Raw genomic sequence first — 22,033 nt, 5'->3', positions numbered from 1 at the left:
AAAATAACCTTGAAAAATAAAGCAGTGCTTAATAGTATACAGAAGAAAAAATATAGACGAAGTCCTTATTCCTACATACCCTTACAGCTTACCAATATTGATCTGACTTAGATGCAGCCACAAGAGGAACTCAGGACACTGGTACACTCCAGACAATATAGAATTGGGTCTCATTACTAGACGGTGGAAAACAAAACATTATATTAATACAACCACCCATGCTTACACAGGGGAAAGAATAAGAGCAAAGCTAAGAAAGTACAGAATACAGGAGAGAACCATATAATTCCATGTGGCTGGAACACAGAGGGATGAGTAGTGAGAAAGGAAGCTAAAGGGAAAGGCTTGAAGGTCTCCTAAGCCCTGTTAAGGAGCCTGGACTCCATCTAACAGGGTAATGGTTTCAAATTTTTTTGAAGTGTTTATTTTCTCTCCCCCCTGCCCTAAGTCTTTTTTAAGCAATACCAGTAAACAGTAAAAGAGATAAAAGGGAGCTGCTCTAGTTGAAGAGCATAGACTTATAAAGCCTTGACTCTCCCCAACTTACACACGAGAGAACCCAGAGAAAGATGAGATGATCTCAGAAGAACAGGGTCTATAAAGGAAGGCTTTACTATGAAAGGCAGAGGGAACAGAAAGAACACTCTTCTAGAAGAACTGAATTTGAGGTCACAGCTAACTGGCTATGTAACTAAGTAAATCAATATGGCTCAGTTTCCTTGTAGATAAACACATGTCTCATCCACCCATAACTGCACATAGGAGAGCAGAAGGAAACAGATCTGAAAGTACTAATAGGCTGTAATTTGTAACTGACTATAATAACAAGTGTAGTGGCACCTAAATTCTATCTGGTAGGATAGGTGTGATTTCAACATATAGAAATGGGAGAAGGAAGGGCTTCCAACCAAGAAAAGCAGTGAGTAGAGGGACAGAAACAAAATATGGAGGGCTTTGGGTGAACAATTTGGCTAGAGCATGAAGAATGGAGCAATCACAAGTTTCCCTTAAGTGAGCTTTTATGCTAAACCACTTGTTATTTTCCCCATAAGTTGAGAATTTCAGATCAAGCATACGTGAATATTTCAACAAATGGTGCTGGGACAACTTGAGTAGCCACACGAAAAGAATGACGGTTGGGCCCCACTTCACACCACATGCAAAAATTAACTCCAAATGGACCGAAAGTCTGAATGTAAGCCCTAAAATGGTAAAACTCTTAGATAAGAGCACAGGTGTAAATCTTTACGACCTTGGATTAGGTAATGGTTTCCTAAATATTACAACAAAAGCACAAGCAGCCTAAGAAAAAAAAATAAGTCATATTTCATCAAAATTAACAAATTTTGTCATTGAGCCGGGCCAATGCACTGTCCCCTACCTCCTTCCCTAATCTTTTTTTTTTGCGGTATGCGGGCCTCTCACCGTTGTGGCCTCTCCCATTGCAGAGCACAGGCTCTGGACGTGGAGGCTCAGCGGCCATGGTTCATGGGCCCAGCCGCTCCGCGGCTTGTGGGATCTTCCCGGACCGGGGCACGAACCCGTGTCCCCTGCATCGGCAGGCAGACTCTCAACCACTGCACCACCGGGGAAGCCCCCTAATCTTTTGAAGTTGCTACTCTCTTGATCCTTTCTCTAATTATATGGTTCTCAAGTTTTTTTCTACTCCAAGTATCTTGGTAGATGTGGGAAAGGTCAGGAGGAAATAAAAATTTCCAGAGGACCATTGGTAGTTTGATAAAGACTCCCATCTCAATTTGTTCAGGAACATAAAATCACCTCAATATATACCATTCCTCATTTCAAATGTCAGTCCCTCGATTTTTAAATATTGCATTTTTTCAAATATATTAAAAGCTAAATTACATAAAAATTAACTTACATATAGCAGAACTATATTAAAGGGATAGTCAATCCTTCCAAACTCTTTTTTAAGTTTCTGACATCCTTAAGAATCAAATACCTGGTCTCTGCAATCAGTCCCCAAATAATCTAGAGTATTTCCTGATTAAAGGATGCGTAAACCCTTACTATAACCTTTCTAACCTCTTTACTAGTCCATCAGAATCCTGAGAGAGCAACACAATCACTGAAGGTCTAAAAGTATATTGCCAAATACTTGGAAATAGTACCAGGCTGAAAGATTAGAACACCTAGTATGTATTGATATATGTTTAGTTGCAGGTATCTAATACTATAGTTTTTAAAAGAGCAAAACCTTTCTGAGCTGTGCTCAAGTCATGTCTGGTGGAATGAGCAAAATAAGGAAAATGGGAGTACTAAATATTCTAGACGAGTAACAGTAGAAAGTCTGATCCAAAAATCAGTATCATTATGGTTTTAAAGCAGTTTTATGTACTTTCCCACTTATTTCCCACAGTCACTCTGGCACTTACAAAGAGCAATCTAAGACTGTCCTTTAAGAATACAGCATTTAGGGCTTCCCTGGTGGCGCAGTGGTTAAGAATCCGCCTGCCAATGCAGGGGACATGGGTTCGAGCCCTGGTCCGGAAGATCCCACATGCCGCGGAGCAGCTAAGCCCTTGCGCCACAACTACTGAGCCTGCGCTCTGGAGCCCGTGCTCCGCCAACAAGAGAAGCCACCGCAATGAGAAGCCCACACACTGCAACAAAGAGTAGCCCCTGCTCACCGCAACTAGAGAAAGCCCGCGTGCAGCAACGAAGACCCAGCACAGTCAAAAATAAAGAAAGAAAGAATGATAATAAAATATAAAAAAAAGAATAAAGCATTTAGATTAAATTTACAGAAGTCCTTATAGTCATGGTCTCACCACGTGCACCACTGTTTCTCCATTTCTCTAAGTAAAGCCTGCAGCAAACATACACAAGAATGGTCAAAGGCAGGCAGTAAACTGAGAATACTTTACAACATGTTTTCCGCACCACACCACGCCATATCCATTCGAAGCAAAAGGCCCAGCTGACAAAGAAATCATGGAATACTGTTCAGCTGGATAGAAAAAATGTAAATGGATAGTCAAGATCTTCGTGAAAGACGAGTTTCACTGAAACGCTTCAACCAATGCTGGCTAACAACTAACCTGACTTCCTGTCTTCAAGAGCTAACCTTCGAACCTAAATGCAACCAGATCCAAAAGCCCATTATCTGCATACTTCATTCATGCCACCTCTGCTTTTGGGTTGGGTACTGGGGAGTGAGACATCATATTAAACCTTACTTTACCATTCTCAACATAAGGAAGCAGAAGCCATTCCAACATACTAGTTCTCAAGTTAGTTGTTCAGGAATGAACAGGGACTCTTTCTTACCCAATATCTAAAATAAACTTTTCTTTATTATCAAGTCTGTGATTTTTTCTGGTCTCCAAAACTATATTCCTCGAATAATTTGGGGGGGTAAAGGGAGTGACTGGGCAATGGGAAGGGAGGGGAAGGTTTTACAAATTTCATTATCACCACACGATGACCACTACTCAGAAACTGCTCAATCACACAGAATGCCCCTAGAACAGCAATTTTCGAAATGTGTTCAGAGAACTTCTAACCCTCCCCCCAACTTTTTGGATGGGGAAGGGCACAAACTCAAACCATTTTCATAATACGTATTAAGGTACTATTTGCTTTTTCACTGCCATTCTCTCATGAGTGGAGTTTTCCAAAAGCTAAGAGACATGATACTACAACAGATTATGAAGCAATGCCACTTTTCTCATTCAATTTTTTTATTTAAAAAAATGTTAGGGCTTCCCTGGTGGCACAGCGGTTGAGGGTCCGCCTGCCGATGCAGGGGATACGGGTTCATGCCCCGGTCAGGGAAGATCCCACAAGCCGCGGAGCGGCTGGGCCCGTGAGCCATGGCCGCTGAGCCTGCGCATCCGGAGCCTGTGCTCCGCAACGGGAGAGGCCACAACAGTGAGAGGCCCGTGTACCGCAAAAAAAAAAAAAAAAAAAAAAGTTATTATACTTACACGAAGTATCCAGAGTTGTCAATTTCAGAGACAGAAAGCAAAACGGTGGTTTCTGAGATGGGAGAATGGGGAGTTAGTGTTTGATGGGTACAGAGTTTCAGTTGGGGAAGATGAAAAATATCTGGAAAGGTGGTGACGATCGCACAACAGTGTGAATGTACTTAATGCCATAGAACTGCATGCTTAAAATGGTAAATTTTACATCATGTATATTTTACTACAATTGAAAAAAAACACAGGTAATGTTAATTTCTAATGGACTTATTATTCTAAAATGGATTATAAAACCCGCAGTTTAAATTTCTAATAATGTAAATATCTACAGATATAATCTACACAACCAAAACCTTTTAGGTTCCACAATATTTTCAAGTGTGTGCAAAGGGATCCTAAGCCCAAGAAGCTTGAGAACCACTGCCCCAGAGTACAGTCAGTTCTGTAAGTCTTCCACAGCATTCTTTACCCCCATTAATCTAGTTAGCATCCACCACCAAACGCAAACAAAAGCTATGGTGCCAAGTCCATCTGGGCCATCTCCTAGGTGGATAGGAGACATGTTCTCATATCTTGAGGTCAACAAGACATGGGTTTCACTATTTTTTTTTTTTTTTTGCTACAGGTATTAAAGGCATTCAACCATAGCGTGTAGAATATTATACCCCTAATATACAGCAACCAACAATTACAGTGAGCACCCATATACCCACCACCCAGATCCTACCATTAACCTTTTACCAAACTGCTTTATCAAATATCCATCCACTTCTACTAGTTTTTGTGTAAACTGAGACATCAGTACAGGAATATCACTAACTAGAGTTTATTTTCTTTTGAAGCAAAAATTTACATACAATGAAATGAACAAATGTTAAGCGCATATTTGCTGAGTTTCCACAAATGCATATACATGTGTAACGCAAATCCATATCAACACAAAGAATATTACAATCACCACAGAAAGTTCTCTCCTGTCCCTTTCAGTCAGTCCCTGCCTCCAACCCCAGAGGTCACCACTCTTCTGATTTTTCACCCACAGACTACTTTCTGCTTGTTCTAGAATTTCATATAAATAGAATGACATTATGTCCTATTTTGTGCAAAGCTTCTTTCACTTAGTGTGTATTTGAAATTCATTTACATTATAGTATGCGTCAGTAGTCCCTTCCTTTTTACGGATGAATAGTATCCCACTGTATGAATATACCTGTTTATCCTTTTTCCTACTAATGGATTGTTTTCAGTTTTCTGCTCTTAGAACAAAGCTGCTATGGTCATTCTTGTACAGGTCTTTCCTCTTGTGTAAGTACGTAAGAGTGGAAAATTTCTAGGGGTAAAAACCCTTTAATTATGGAAAACTGCAAACATATACAAGAGAAGAGAGAATAGTATAATGAATTCCCATTAAAGCCAGTTGCAACTATATTAATTCACAGACACACTTGTTTCATCTATAACCCTCACCCATTATTTTGAAGTTCTAGGTATCATCATCATTTTGTCTTTAAACACTTCAATATGCAAACGATGTTTTCGAATCTGGTCAAATTATTTATCATGAGATATTTCAGGAACCTTCATTGTTGATTTATCCATGGATTAAGAGTTTAATTAAAGTAGAAATGGATGAACTATAGTTGTTTTTCTTTTCTCATCTTTTCAAATGATGCCTCTCTACCATCCCTCCTTGATACCTAGAAAGTCAATGGTACAAAGATATTTTCCGTTGTTCCTCTGAAAGAACTAGTGCTAAATACAAAAATGGTATTGATAAATATCAAAAAGGAATAAATAAACATCAATATGATCAAGCAGATTTCCCAACTGTCAAGCACCTTGAATTAACTAATCCCATGCTATGCTATCATTTTATAAGTGAAACTGTATATGAGACTCAAAAAAAAAAAAAAAAAAAAAAGTCTGGTAACCAGCCCTTTATGAGAACAAAGGTAGTCCTCATTACATCCAAAACTGAACAAGGAGGTAAAATTTCAACCATTCTAGTCACTAGATTTTTGTTAACCTCGAACAACTGTCTGTGCTGGAGAGGGTAAGGGGAAATGGCCTTTCTCAACAACAGCTGATGACAGTATAAACACATAAAATCTTTTCAGAGGGCTATCTGGGGAAAAAAAAAAAATGCGTATCTTCTGATTGGAAATTTCATTTCCCAAAACGTAACCTAAGTAAATCCTAGCATAAAGCACGCAACAAGGATGTCCTTCCCAGTATTGTTTATAAAAGAGAAAAATTTGTTTACAACCTAAATGTTCAGTGGCCCATTAGTATAATTATGCAACATCCAAATAAACACACAGTACAGGCTGGAAAGTCTGGAACCACATATGCCAAACTATTAATGGCAGTTATGAAGGAGAGGAGAATATTTGCTGTTATCAATTTTAACTGCCTCTTCCTAAATAGATTTCACTATAATTTCAGTTGGATCGTTTTTCTCTGTGCCAAGTTTTTTTTAAAAGAAAAAAGCGCAGGGCCTTGGAGGTAAACCCCGAGGTGGAACTTTGAAAATGCAGGACCCACTGAGTAAGTGCCAGAAAGGTGAACTGCAGAGTTAAATAGCATACACACAAGAGTGACAAAGAAAAAAAAATAGCTGAAGTCTAGACAAAGGGTTCTGACAAGATGCCAATATATTAATAAGAATCTAAAGGACAGGTGTGATACAATTCAATACAACTTAATACTGCTTGTTTTATTTATAACCTAACCCAGAGTTTCTCAACCTCAGTCATTACTGACATTTGGGCTGGGTAATTCTTTGTGGTGGGGGATTTTCCTATGCCTTATGTGATGCTTAGCAGCATTTAGGTTTCTACTCACAGTATATCAATAGCATCTCCCCACTCTCACCCCAGCCTTGACAACCAAAAACTATCTCCAGAACTTGCCAAATGTCCCCTGGCGGGTAAATTCACCCTGGCTGAGAACCACTGATCAAACCTTATACTTCTATGCCTGTATGTACAATATGTATGTCCATTCCATTTCACTCTTCAGAAACAACTCTTAGCTTCAAGGAACTTACACTCTTAATGCCAAAAATCCAAAAGTCAAGTTTTAAAATTTTACTTCAATATCCTGCATATAAGGAGGGCTTCAAAATTATAGACTGAGTTTTGTCCACCACAGATCTATCCTCCCTCCCTCCTAACTTACAAACATTTATTAGACTGTATAAATTCCTCAAAACACTGTGATCTTTAGTCAGCTACTATGTTATTTAGGGCCAAATGTGTTTCATATACTTTCATCTGTAGTCACACCACCTGGGTTCAAATCCTTGCTCTACCACTCACTAGTTCTGTGATACTGACCAAGTTACTTAACTTGCTTATGCCCCCGTTTTCTCAACTTTAAAACATAAATAATACTATCAACCTAACTAATGGGAACACAGTGAGTATATCAAGTGCTTAAAACAGTACTTAGTATATAATAGTAAATGCCCATTAAATGTCAGTTATTACCTATTATTTTAACTACAAGCGTATCAAGGCAAGAACCATCATCACCAGTTTATAGATAAAGAAACAGAGGCTGAGAGAAACTTGCCTGCAGTCACAAAATTATAAGGTTATGGAGCAATGACCCCAAAACAGTCAGTCTTGATTCCAGAGCCCATAATTTTTCCATCATGTCAAAAAGATTACATTAAGACTCATTAACTATCAAAAGCAACATATTGGTCTTACTTCAAAATAACAACTAGCACTAGACATATTTTCATTAAGAGATTAATTTAGAACACAACTAAATTCAAGCACATTATGGAATTAATATTACAGGGCTTTTACACACCAGAGACAAATCTCAGTTTCTATATATTTTAAATGATTCTTACTTAAAAAAAAAAATCACAACATAGACCTTAACTCCTGAAACCGTTTATACATTATACTAAAGCAACCTACTGAAAATAGTCTAATAAAAAGACCATTAACACAGAAGGATAACATGGGGTTGCCTGAGACGGAGGTTATCTTGTACATTCTCTAAGTGTCCTGCTCTTACTCCAAGGTCATGAACTTTGTACATGATATTCGTTCCCAGGTCCCAGAAGGGCTTTGTGGACCCCTCTGATTTCTTCAATTACCCTTACCTCACACCCCAGTTCTTAATGACTCTTAAACACCTTGTTCAAGTTTTTAACCACTGCCCGGTTGTCATACAACTTACAGTATTAACCTTTCTCACCTAAACTTTGCTATTTCCAACACTGCTTACTAGGATCACCAATGACTTCCCCATCCCCTCTTCCTAAAGATATTTCACTGAAGTCGTTAGTTTTTCCACATTTCTTAAATGATTGAGGACATGTTCTTCTTCAACCTGGACTATAAAAACTACTCATTTTAGAGTTGCAAGTCAGAGCACAGGTGGAATGACTGGGACCATATAACTCTATAGTCCCAAAGTATCAGAATTGGAACAGACTTAGAAATTTTAGCCCAACCTCTGGTTTCACAAATGACACTGAGAGACAGAGATAACTTGGTAATATCTTCCTCTTTAACTCCTCTTAGATTCTACGAAGAGTTTGGTCTTGGCCATTTGGGTCTTGTTAATTCCTTTTGCTCTTTAGATTACATATTTGGATTTTAACATTTTTTACTGCCTCCACAATTCAATAACCTCTCTCAGTACAGTGATTGTCAACAGGGTTGAGAGTTGTCTGCCATGTTCGTTTTGAGTAAATAGTCCAAATAATTCCACCCTGAACCTACTCTATGAAATAGAAAGATGAGGCTGAGAATCTCTGCTATTTAAAACCAAAATTTTGCCTAGTCCTCCACGTTACTCTTTTATTAGCCTTCTATAACAAGTCAGTGTCATCCACTTCCTCCACACTAAATTCTCCTTCCTGTTCACCGAAGGGGGGGAACAAGAGAGAAAACCTAATTTTGGCACTCATGTTCAGCAACTTTTGATTTCATTCTTCTTTCCCCATTATTTGATAGACTCCTGATTAAATCACTAATTTACCAATTCTCAAATTCTTGTTCACTTGTCTATCACTTCCTTATCTATCAGTTCAGATTACAAACCGGAAATTAGCACCCAAACCATGAATTCTAGATACTGCCACCTGCACCTCATTCGAAAATCTTCAGTCTTCCCACTGTCAATCAAATGAGAAAAATTCCCTCTGACATTCTCTTATATAGTTCCTAATTCCCTCTGACATTCTCTTATATAGTTCCTATCTTCTTTTACAGGCTTTTCTCCTGCACCAGCTCTGCCCATATTCTGCTCTTCTTCATACAGAAACCTTCTTCCATGAATAAGGCCCATCCTGTATACTTCTTCTGCTTGGAATATATTGACACTCCCCTCCCCTTGATCCCCCTCCCTCAATGCTCATTCCAAAAGCCACTCCTTGTAAAGCTTTTCCTGAGGTTTCTGTTTCCTTTAAACTACATAGCATTTTATTCATAACCATCTTACGGGAATTATATATTATTTACATTTGGGTATTTCTCATATGCACTCCTTATTATAAATTACTGGAGGACAAAATCTACCATTTTCAGCATTGCTCTTCCCCATGCTGCTTTAGCACAGTGGCTTGCACATGCTAAGCTCTCAAATACAGCGGCCAACTTGACAACGGGCTTTCCTCAGGACTTTTTTCGGAGGTTGGTCGTTAAGTCACAATTAGTCTTTTAAGCCATTTCATTAATAAAAATATTTTATTTATTCCTTGGTGTCTGATGAATCAACTCTTCTATTTCACTTAGTATATATGAAGAAAACAGAACGAACAAACAAACAAAACCTGTCCCAATTTCAGGGGTTCTCTCCTACTGAAATGATCTATTTGGTCTCTATTTCAAGTCACTTATCAACTAAGCAAAGTCTCCTCTACTTATGCCATTAGAGAAACTAAAATTTATAAGAGCCACAAAATAAAACAAATATTCCCAGCTAACTTGCTAGAGAACAGGAAAAATTCTGTGGTAATTCTGAATTGCTGCAGGGTAAGTAACAAATTGCAAAACAATAATAGAACAAAGAGATTGAAATATGCTGTGAGAGTGTCCCAAAGTAAAACATGTATAGAAGAGCTTCTCGTTAACATGTGGAGTTCTTATAGTCTTCCTCGATGACAGAGTGGATGTTGTCAATAACCATTACCATATGCCACTGAAGTCTACCATCACTTTCAAGTTGGCAAATTTTTTGAATACAAGCAATTCAGTTCAAAAAGCCTAAGTGTCTCCTCTATGCTAGGCAGGGAGTGGAACCTAAGACATGGATGAACATAAAATCTCGCCTACATAAAGCAAATAATCTCAAAGTTTTCTCCGCCTCGTACACCTGCTCTGCACTGCTTCCTTCGCCCCTTTACCAGTTATCTCCATCAGCCATGATTTCGTTCAGATCACTTGTTATTTGTACTGGAAAAATAGGTGAAAGGAAAAAACTTTCCTGCCCCACGAATCTCAGGGGCAAGGAAGAAAAGGCTGGGAGAGCAAGAGGCATTTCCTCCTCTATTCCCTCTTGAAAAATCACCAACCTAGCATGTTTGTCTTTCAAAACCCACCTAAAACACAACGTGGAACAAACACATCAAAAATCAGTAGGCCCCTTGGAAAAGTGGCACTTAAAAGAGGCAACCGCATCGGCTATTTCATATTTTATTAGTAGAAATGACTCTTTGCAGTATTAAAACACTTCAAAACACCTCAGGATATAATGCTGGTATCGACATTTTAAAAACTTATCTTACTGATCAAAAGATCCATACGATGACAAAGCTAAAAATGCTCTCTCTCACCAATAAGCGTGAATACAGCAGTCACCCTACTCCACCCAAAGCCACCCTAGCTAAGACTGGACAGTTCAAAACCTGGAAAGCTTTCCTCGCTTACTCCACACCAGATACGAATTCATTTCAACACCTCGGGGTTCACGTGTAGCTATGTAACAGCGAAGAAATGGTATCAAGCACCGAAATTTCCCAGAACATTTTATTCCTTTGATTTAGCTGTGCCTTTTTCACATTTACCAAACTCTCCCCCTTCCCCGCTTTTAACAAGGAAAAAATCAACAGATACTCTTACTTGAAAAACGAGATACCTATTCAGATTTTCGAAGTAAATTTCCATTGCTGGATTTGGGAGGAAAACCGACTTACATACGTGATCTTTATGGAAAAGGCGCCCGCCCCTTCTTTCAATGGAAGCCTGAAGCCTAGGAACTGATTCAATACGTTTAAAGGGTTCCCAGATCGCCTCAGGACGCTGGAAAACGATTTTCAGCCTTCTACAAACCTACTCTCATGTTTAAACTTATCTGGTGGAGGAGCAACGCAGCACCTAGGAAAGATATACTTACCACAGAAAAAAAAAAAAAGAAAGGAGAAAAAAAAAAGAAAAAGCAGCTTCTTCATCTCAAGAACTGAAATAACGCGTTAAGGAGGGCAAGGCTAACCTCCTCAAGCCCTCTACGCGTCGGCAGGGCGTCAGGCAGGCCCCGGCCCCCACTTCGTTCCCGTTCCCGTTCCCGGGAAACTCCCCACGGAAAGCCTCACACAAAGGCGCCTCGGCGCCCGCCGCCCGGACGGTCGCGGACTCACCAGGACCGTGGTGCAGATGGACCGCAGTTCAGACTCCACTTTCTCCCGATAGTCCTTAATCAGCTGCAGCTTCTTGTCGGAGGTGTCGGTCTTCTGCTCGATGCTCGAGATGACCCTCCAGGCGGACCTGCGGCCCCCGACCACGTTCTTGTAGGCCACCGAGAGCAGGTTGCGCTCCTCGTTGGACAGCTCGGCGCCCTGCTCCGTCACGGCCTTCATGCAGGTGGCCATGTCGTCGTAGCGCTCGGCCTGCTCGGCCAGCTTGGCCTTCTGGATCAGCTCCGTCTTCTCCATGGGGCCGGGGACAGGACAGCGAGGGCGAGCACCGACCCGGATGCCGAGGAGGAGTGCGGAGGGCCTGCGGGCGGGCGGGCGGGGCGGGGTCGCGGGCAGAAGGCGGGGGCGGCGCCGTCAGACAATGCGCCCGCCGCCCCGGCAGCCCCCCCGCCCGCCGCCCCCTTTGTCTGTGTCCGCACGCGCGGCCCCGTTGAATTTCCCTCCCCCGCCCACGCTCCCCGCGGGGTGCCCGGGAGGCCCGGGGGCGCCAGCCGAGGCGGCCCGCGGCGGGGGGAGGAGGAGGAGGAGTAAGGGGAGGAGGAGGAAGGGCCGCTCCCGCGCCCGCCCGGCCCAAGATGGAAGCGGCCGTTGGCCCGCACCTTCCTTCCCGCCGGAGCCGTCCCTGAGGAGAGCGGCGTCGAGGCCAGCCGCTCCCCGGGGCTGGCCTCCCGCCGGACTCTCGGGCCCGGCCCGACCCGAGGAGGGCCGGGGGCGACCCTGGCGCTCACCTTCACGTCTCCGCGGCCGCGGCGCGAGTCCCACCACTTTGATCCGCCTTTGGCTTTAGCCGAGGACCCTCCCGTCTCAGCCTACCTCCGAGCCGGGAGGCGGGCCGCAGCGCGGCGGCCCTCGCTCCCCCCGCCCAATGGCGCGCTGAGCTGTCCCCTAGAGTCCCGCCTTCCTCCCCGCCCCTAGCCAATGAGGACTGAGCGCGCGGAAGGGGGCGAAGAAGGCGGGGCGGGAGAGGAAGCGGAGGCTAGGAGGGTGGGTCGGCTTGGGCAAGTTCGGTTGGCCGGCAGGCTGCGGCTTCGGCCACGGGGTTTCCTCCAATTAGATCCAGGGTACAAGGACGTCACTGTTGCCATGGCGATGCTGTTACCAACTCCCCTCAACCTCCCCGCCACCCCCGGCAGTCGTGGGCGCGGCACGGGAGCAGGAGGCTCGCATGACCTCCCCTGCGGTGGCCGGGTCTCCTGCTGCAGCACCGTTGCAGATGGTGCATAACATCTTGTGGGCTAATGCAGCTGCGGCTCTCGGTTCTGGTGAGGTCCGGCCTGGGAGGGTGACACCATCGGCTGTTTTGTTGCACAAGCGCTTGCCTTTCCTCCACCTTCCTATAAGTGACAAAGGTTTGGAGCTCAATACACTGAACTCAGCCTTTAATGACGTTGCGATGGGGACCGCGAATTAGAAATAATCCCATCCCCATTAAAGAGGAATTAGTTGCTGGAGAAAGTGGCATAAGCATGCATTTTACAAGATAAATTCGGTTTCAGACGGGCACCTAAAACCTGAAATTCCCTTGGAAAATACCCAAAAAAGTCCAGGCAGGTGTCTCTGGCAATGCCAGATATTATGATTTTCTTTAAAATGGGAAATGACCTTAAGGATAATTTCGAGAAAAACACCCATTTAATCCTCCCCCCGCCCCCCGAAAAAGCAACTGTTTTTATATTTCTTTCCAGCCTTTCTAGGTCATGCATCTAAATACGTATTTTTTACATCATTGTCGTCTTATGCGTACACGCTATTTTTATCTTCTGGTATTATTATTTTTTAACATGTCTGCGTTGGGTCTTCGTTGCTGCGCACAGGCTTCCTCTAGTTACGGCGAGCGGGGGCTATTCTTCATTGCGGTGTGCGGGCTTCTCATTGCGGTGGCTTCTCTTGTGGCAGAGCACGGGCTCTAGGCTCGTGGACTTCAGTAGTTGTGGCACACGGACTCAGTAGTTGTGGCTCACAGACTCTAGAGCGCAGGCTCAGTAGTTGTGGCGCACAGGCCTAGTTGCTCCGTGGCATGTGGGATCTTCCCGGACCAGGGCTCCAAACCGTGTCCCCTGCATTGACAGGCGGATTCTTAACCACTGCACCACCGGGGAAGTCTCTTCTGGCATTATTTTTGAGAGGACACTTGAAAAGCTAAACTTCTCTCCCTAGATGTTGACTTCTGACTTTCTACTCATGAACATCCTTCTGAAACGGGAATGATCGCCCTAGATGCCTTTTATTGAGGGTCATGGCTAGACTTTTCCTCTCTCCTTAAACTGGGCACTCCCCTCCAGCCACTCCCTTCTTTCCTGGCACTTCCCCAGTGCCTGACTCCAAATCAGGTGGCTGTCTTGGGTGTCTGGAAAGTGGCCTTTGTGCCATATGGGCTCACACTGCCGTGATTCCAGTTCCGGCAAGTTCAAGGGAGAATAGATCGTTGAAGGCAAAGAACGCCACAGCCAAGAAACAATTTCAGATTCTAAGTGGAGCCTGGAGCAGATCTGGAGACTCTCTAGAATGGAAGATCTGAGAGCAGAGAGACGGCAGGAGAAGGTGCGGACTTTCCAGAAATCTACACTCCCTCCCAGCTGCCCCTCCCTGTCCTGACTTGTAAAGGTTGCTTTGTGCTTTGACGGACAGGAGAGGCCTGGGCTGGAAAGGGCTTGTGTCTTAATGCAGAAATGCCTTACTATGTTCCAGCGTTCTAATGGAGGTCCCTGCTGTTATTTCTGGAATCCCTGGGGCCGGGCTGTAGACACATGAGTGTTTATGGCCGTGTGGGCTGGGGTGGAGCCGGACACTAAGAAATCCCAATGGAAAGAATTTGCATGTGCAAGGGCAGATAAAATGCTTTCTGTATGACCAGTGAATTTCAAGCTTACTGAAATTAGAGACAGCTCAGGCAAGAGGAGAAACCAGCGCAGGTGGGTGGGGGATGGAGACCCCTGAGCAGAACGGTCAGGGGACAGAACCTTTGTGGTAGGGAGGGAGGGTAGGGGCAAGAACACTAATTCTTTGTCAGAAAGTCTGGGCTGTACTGCCATCTCCCCAGGTGACCTTGGGCAAGATTTTGCTGCTGCCTGTAACTCGGTCTCTATAACTTCTGCTTTCATCCAATCATCAGATATTTATGGAGCACCAACTCATATAGTTACATCTGGAATCATGGGTAAAAACTGCTCGGAAGCGATGGCACACTATGAAATTATATTTTATGAGGGACCAGAGGGATTAGTTAAATCTAAAGTCATCGGCGCCTGAAAGAACTCAGTTGGAGAAAATTAAAGCTCTGGGGACTGGGACTTCCCTGGTGGTGCAGTGGTTAAGAATCCGCCTGCCAATGCAGGGGACATGGGTTTGAGCCCTGGTCTGGGAAGATCCCACATGCCACGGAGCAACTAGGCCCGTGTGCCACAACTACTGAGCCTGAGCTCTAGAGCCCTTGAGCCACAACTACTGAGCCCGAGTGCCACAACTACTGAAGCCTGAGTGCCTAGAGCCCGTGCTCCGCAGCAAGAGAAGCCACAGCAATGAGAAGCTGCACACTGCAACGAAGAGTAGCCCCCGCTCGCCACAACTAGAGAAAGCCGGCGTGTAGCAACGAAGACCCAACACAGCCAAAAATAAATAATAAATAAATGAATTTATTTTTAAAACTTTTTTTAAAAGCTCTGGGGACTTGAAGCCCCTGGACACACAAAGAGCTAACACTTACTAAGTGATTACGCGTGTCAAACACCATTTTAAGTCTCTTGCAAGTATTAACTCATTTATTCTGCTTAATGCCACTATGAAGTAGGTACTATTCTGATCACCTTCTCCATTTCACAGATAAGGAAATTGAGGCACAGTCCTTCGAGTGTGCACAGAGTCAAACAGCTAGTGAGTGGCAGAGCCTCGATGTACACCGATGCACGCAGTCTGGGTGCCAAAGCCCATCCATGTAACGGCTCTGCCAGACCTTTGCTTGATGCTGTAGGGACTCCAGGAAAGATCACACCAGTCTCTGTTCTCTAGGAGTTTCATCCCGGTAAATATGAAATGTGTTAAGAATCCACATTCAATGTGCTGGGAAGAACTCTAGGGACCAGACAGCTAAGAAAGAAAGCACTGAGTTCTTTATCTGTTTGATGTTCTTGTTATTTTTTCTAAATTACTTGGTGAGAGGAAGCTTCCGGAGAAGAGCAGGAGGGAGCATGCTGAGCTTGAAGCCAGGAGATCCTCAGTCCCAGCTCTGCTCTTTATTTGCAGTTTGACCTTGAACACCGTGATCTTCTCTGAACCTCAGTTTGCTAACCTGTAAAAATAATCCCTACCCCAAAGGGATCATGGAGCTATCCCATAGGAAAATGCTGGGCGTATAGCAAGTGTTCAGTAAATATTAGGGTTCTTTTTCCCCTTTTTCCCTCTGCTTGGTGGTAGAATCAGGGGGAGGGAGGGAGATACCTGTCACGCTGCAAGGAGCCTCAGAGCCTCATAAAAAGTTAGTGAAGGGGACTTCCCTGGTGGCGCAGTGGTTGAGAGTCCGCCTGCCGATGCAAGGAACATGGGTTTGTGCCCCGGTCCGGGAAAATCCCACATGCCGCGGAGCGGCTGGGCCCGTGAGCCATGGCCGCTGGGCCTGCGCATCCGGAGCCTGTGCTCCGCAATGGGAGAGGCCACAGAGCGAGAGGCCCACGTACAGCAAAAAAAAAAAAAAAAAAAAAAAAAAAAAGTTAGTGAAGGTTTATCTCTTGAATCACTGTTGTAATTAGCAGAGTTAATGGTCTGCAGAATGGCTACATTCAGTGTACATTTCAGAATGAATGAGTCCTTCTGGTTGAGTTTACTCTGATAAATTGTTTCAGTGGTTTATTTGCCAAGAGCAGTGGGTCATTGGAGAGGAACTTCTTCCTCTCTTGCCATATGGCAGATATTTCATTGACAAACAAACATTTGAGTGGGAGTTTTCACTGCAAATTTCCATATAATCATTATCAATACTTCTGTCGAAGGGGTAGTTGAAGAGTTGCCCCCATTCTCCACTCCACCTGGAGGGGCTAAATGAGCCTCCTGTAGAGCCAGGACAGGTGGGGAAATCAAAGGAGTCTGGTCAGGCAAGGTCTTCCTACACATTTCCTGGCTTAGGGCCGGGGTCAGGCCTGTAGAACTCAGTCTCCCATCAGACCTGCAGCTGGCGAGGTTTATTCTTGCCATCTGGAGGCATCCCTCTGTGCTCGTGGGTGTCCCATTTCTGGCACCTCCTGGACACCTGTCGGCTACACAATGTCTTCCAACTCTCACTGTGTGTTCTCAGGAAAAAAATCTAATCAAATCATTCCATCATTAAAAAACAGATAAGTCTTCCAGCAATATTCCTTCTGCCACGATTTGCATTTTAAGAGAAAGAAAGCTCTTACAGTGGAAGAATAAAAGTTCACTGGTAGGGGAATTCCCTGGCAGTCCAGTGGTTAGGACTCAGCGCTTTCACTGCTATGGGCCCGGATTCAATCCCTGGTGAGGGAACTAAGATCCCACAAGCCATGAGGCCCGGCCAAAAACAACAACAACAAAAAGTTCACTGGTAGAATTTCAGGCATTGTGAACCAGCTTTTGGTCCACCAGGCTTCTGGGGAAAGGCTTAAGCATTCTGACATTTCTCCAGCATTTCCTCTATGCTAGTAGGGTATTTTTATATATATATAAATTTATTTATTTTATTTATTTATTTTGCTGCATTGGGTCTTCATTGTGGTGCATGGGCTTCTCATTGTGGTGGCTTCTCTTGTTGCAGAGCATGGGCTCTAGGAGCACGGGCTTCAGTAGTTGCAGCACGAGGGCTCAGTAGTTGTGGTGCACGGGCTTAGTTGCTCCGTGGCATGTAGGATCGTCCCGGATCAGGGATCGAACTGGATTCTCAACCACTGTGCCACCAGGGAAGCCCAGTAGGGTATTTTTTTAAAAGCTTGATTGCTTTTGTAATGATAATAGTGATGATGATAATGTTGAGTAAAAATGTAATAGCACACATTATATTAAAAAATGAAACAATACATAAATATACAAAAGGAGAGTAAAAAAGAACCTGAGAGGCTGCCTCTGCAAGGGGACCACTGCTGGCATTTTGGTGACCTCCTTCTAGATATAGCTTTTTTCATTTGGACATATGCATGTGTTTTTACATGCATGAGATTACATTCTTCACTTTGTTCAGTACAATGGTTAATTTTATGTGTCAACTTGGTGATCAAACGTTATTCCAGATGTTTCTGTGAGGGTGTTCTGGGGAGAGATTAACAGTTAATTTGGTGGACTTTGAGTAAGCAGATTGCCCTCTATAATGTGGGTGGGCCACCTCCAATCAGTTGAAGGCCTGAATAGGACAAGAAGAATTGTCTCCCTGGAGCAAGAGACAATTCTCCAGCAGACGGCCTTGGACTTCATCTGCAACATCAACGCTCCCTGGGTCTATAACAGCAAGCCTTCAGACTCAAACAGAAATATAGTTTCTCCTAGATCCCCACCCTGCAAGCCCACCCTGCCAATTTTGGACTTGCTAATTCCTTATAATAAATCTCTCTATATATCTATCTTATTATTATCTTATAATATATACCTATATGTACATATCTTATTCTGTTTCTCTGGAGAATCTTGACTAATACTGTCATTCAACAAAAAATCTGGTATCTTTTACTAGCTTTAAGTGTGTGTCGGTGACATATGTTTCACCTCTCTCCTTTGCCAGACTGTGAGCTTCTTGAGGGTTAGGGTTTTCTTCTTTGATCTGTATCCTTAGTGTCCTCTCAACAAAGGTGTACAGATGAGTAAACTGATGCCCAGGGAGGTTAAATTACCAGTCTAAATTGGTAAGCTACGGAGTTAAGATTCAAAAACAAGTCTGTCTAATTTCAATCTTCTTCTACAACAATAAACAAGACTCTACACTACCTGCGATGGAAGATGAAAACTCCAGCGTTTGCTGGTCTGGGAACAATGTTTAGTTATCTGAGGCTCGTGGGTGGCTAAGTATATATCTGCTGGTGAATCAGCTGCTGATTTTATTTTCATATGGAAGTCTCTGTTTTACTCTCAGCGCCTGTGCAGGGAGAGGGTACCTCCTCATCTTTTATCTGTTCCCTTTTATTAATTACATGTCTGTCTCTCCTCTCCTCTCCCAGCTCCCCCATTAGACTGTGACCTTCCAGGGGGCAGAGTTTCATCTGCTTTCCATATCCCTAGTGACTCTGACTCATAGAAGACATTCAGTGAGGGTTCGTTTTGAGAGTGGATCTGGGCCATCAAGGGGGACATTTCCAATACCAGCAATTATGTGCACTGGGTGCTTCCTTTGTATCCAACCATATATAAAATCACTAGAATCGCAGTAAATTCTCAGAGGAAAGTGTAGAAAGCAGAGCTGTGCATTTCGCAGGTGCTCCCTTAGCACGGAATTGCATCTGCTGTGGCGAGCACGCTAAGAACCTCGAAGCTGGCCCTGAAGGTCTCTGAGCATCAGAAAAACGTCCTGAAGTCCAGCACTGATGCTCACACGTGGAGGAGTGTGTGAGGCCCTCTAAGGAGCTCCCAACCCCTGCCTCAGCTCAATTTCCTATTAGTTCATTCAACAAAATATTGAAGGGTCTGCCATGTTCCAGACACTGCCCTAGGGGATTCCAAAACCGATTAAGACACAGTGCCTACCAGGAGCCTGATGGAGAGCATGGAGGTGGGGCACCTAACCTGCAGCTCAGGGGAGAGGCGGGAACGTCTCCCTGGCTTTTCAGTTCTCAGATGCTCAGCAACCTGACTTCCAAGCCACAGCGGTTTAGAAGTAACTATTCAGAAAACAGGAGTAGAATTTCTCCTGGGAGTCCCTCTGAAATCCACTCCACCTTCTCACCAGATGACTCAGAGGAGAGGAAGTGCAGGGGGCTCTGGGGCCAGCCTGGGCCTGTCCCCATGGCCTGACCTGGGATCTAGTCTACGTGGAAGGTCTGTGCAAGGCAATCAGTTGACAGGTGGAGACAACAAACCTACAAGAAGTGAATGAGAAAGCCCAAGAGGCTGGCCCCTCTTAGTGGAAGGGCACACGACCCGTACGTCTCAGGCAGGGCTAGGTACATAGAAAGGTGCCTCAATTATCACAAAAAATGTTCATTATGTTCTTATTTTTTTGTTGCTGTCGCTGAAGTCTGTTATGTACTACATGTGTATGTGTGTATACATATATATGCACATATATCCAGAGTGTTTGGATTTTTTAAAGAAGTTTTGGTACACAAAGCAACAAATCTTCAGCCATCTCTCAAATTATGACTCATCTGCAGACAATTCAGGACAGTTGAATGGATGAATGAACACAAAACAGTCGCAGAACAATGCACACAGGACTGATTGTGTGGCTCTCACAATAAGTGCTATGGGAGTGGAGAGCAGGGAGATGTGAGTGTTGGCCAGGACCGCTGCAGAAGACGTCAGGCATCAGAAGGCTACAGGGAGAAAGGGATCATGGTAGAAGGGGAGAGCCACCGAGATGACGATGGTCTGCACACCCACTTTTCTGCCGCCCCAGTGGAGGCCTCTGGAAGTGCAGGAAGGCCAGAGCAGCTCCCCTTTGTGCGGAAGTCAGCTTTGGACAGGGCTGAACCCCGAGAAGGTGGCTCTGGACAGAATGCCGGAATGCAGACCACCCGAGGGGGGCTCAGCATCTGTAGCTCGGAGGTGGACCCTTGTGTGCCTCTTTACCCCATCCCATCAGAACCAGCGCAGCCACACGGGCAGCTTAGCAAGTGCAGGCTGCACTGGGGAGACTGGATATATGAACCTCCTGGCCCCTTCGGCAGGGCTGATCCTGTAAAAAACGCAAGTCTCACCTTTGCTTTACTTTCCTGCTTAAAACCCTTCAGCTTCATTTAACTGCAGCTCAACACAGTGGTTGGACTCGGAAGCCAGATGGCCTGGCCCCAGTACTCACTAGGTAGGTGATCCTGGCAGGTTAGCTAAGTGCGCGGTACCTGACTTTCTCCACTAGTAAAATGGGGATGATGACAATAATGGTACCTACCTCATGGGTTGTTATGAGGATTCAGTGAGTTAATATTGGGAAGGTTTGTTAGATAAACAGAATCAACTCAGAATCCTTCAGGTGACCCATAAGCCCCCCGTGATCTCACCCCAGCGCCTCCCCTGTCTGATCTGTTGGCCCTCTCCTCCTCCTGCGCTTCAGCCTCTTCGGAGCTGTGCCCCCGCCATCCCCTCTTTCCTCACATCTTCAGCTGGCTAACTTCTCATGTCCTGAGCCTGCAGGAATGACAGCTTCTCGGGGCTGTCCTTGGGCTCCTCTCCCCTCCCAGCTAGGTGAGCTCCCCCCGCCCGGCACTCCGCAAGCAGGAAGCATGGCACCTCACCTTCCCACTGGGCTGAAGCACCAGGAAGGCGGGGCTATGTCTCTGTGACTTGCCCAGGTAGCCCCAGTGCCTAGCAGAGTGCTGGGTGCGTACACTGGGTACCAAGAAGTGGACAACTGAATGGACAAATTAACAAGGGAGGGAAGGAGGAGTCGCGGGCGAGTGCACATTGGCCACCGGACATGGTGAACGGGGGCTGCGGCACAGGGTGGCTTCAGGCTCTGGCTGGAGTCCGGCCGCCAGCTGGAGGCACGCATCGCTCCAGCTGGGAGGGGCTGGAAGCCCCAGGCAGTCCCTGATGGTCCTCCTTCCCTTCAGTCCTGTCCAGCTCTGTAAACAAACTCCCCATGGCGCCAGAAGGCCTGCTGATTAAGAGAAACCAGTGAAGGAAACTTTGCAGAGGAAAGACCCTTTTGAATATGAATAACCCCTTGATTCATTTGGACAGTTTCTCTTCCGGATTTCCTTAAACCACGATAAGCCCAGGTAAGAAATTTGGGGGCATCGTACGTCTAAACAAAATACATAAAACCTTGTTCCATCAAAAGCCGCCCCTGGAAGGAAGGAGCGGATGCTGCCCTGCTCGGCTTTTAATACACCGTGAGGTGCCTGGACGGTTTGCCAGGGCTCTAATCAATGTTAATGAGCAAATGATCCCCAGCCACTCTCCCTGCTCCCGGTTCTGAAACTCAGAGACATGCCAGTCAGACTGATGAGCCCGGGACCCCTTTGAAGGATCGTACAGCAGCCGAATTGCCAAAATGTGTTCAAACAGAATGCGGTAGCAGCAGCTGTCGGGCAAGCTTCCTGAAATGAAGGGGAAAAGGCAGCAGCCTGTCGCTCCTGAGCCAATGGATTTAGAACAAGAGAGATGAAAAAACATACAGGAAGTCGGTGAAACAAGAACTTAGCTCTCCGGACCAAAGTAGGCAGTCTGGAGTCTTCGGAAGAAAGTTTCAGCCGCACAGGCAGCCCCTGAAGGGTTAGGGATTAGGGCGCTGATGCTGAAACTCAGCCTGGACATGATGATGAGGGGGCGGGGATGTGGCAGC

At 44.9% G+C, this 22,033-nt stretch overlaps 1 protein-coding gene across 1 annotated transcript in view; it reads right to left on the bottom strand.

The window, feature by feature from the left end:
• Window positions 1-12,489, bottom strand: part of YWHAQ (tyrosine 3-monooxygenase/tryptophan 5-monooxygenase activation protein theta) — a 32,154-nt gene extending 19,665 nt beyond the window's left edge. The window contains exons 1-2 of the mRNA XM_030844475.2: window positions 12,333-12,489; window positions 11,548-11,905 (exon numbers count right to left, since the gene is read on the bottom strand). Coding sequence (XP_030700335.1) covers window positions 11,548-11,841 — 294 coding nt within the window. The 5' untranslated portion in view covers window positions 11,842-11,905; window positions 12,333-12,489. The remainder of the gene's footprint in view (window positions 1-11,547; window positions 11,906-12,332) is intronic.
• Between the last annotated feature and the right edge of the window lie 9,544 nt (window positions 12,490-22,033).

This window comes from Globicephala melas, chromosome 12 (genome assembly GCF_963455315.2).
Source record: "Globicephala melas chromosome 12, mGloMel1.2, whole genome shotgun sequence".
In the NCBI taxonomy this organism is placed as follows: Eukaryota; Metazoa; Chordata; class Mammalia; order Artiodactyla; family Delphinidae; genus Globicephala; species Globicephala melas.
The sequence above is the reverse complement of the archived record's forward strand: the minus strand, read 5'-3'. Positions and strand labels throughout refer to the sequence as shown.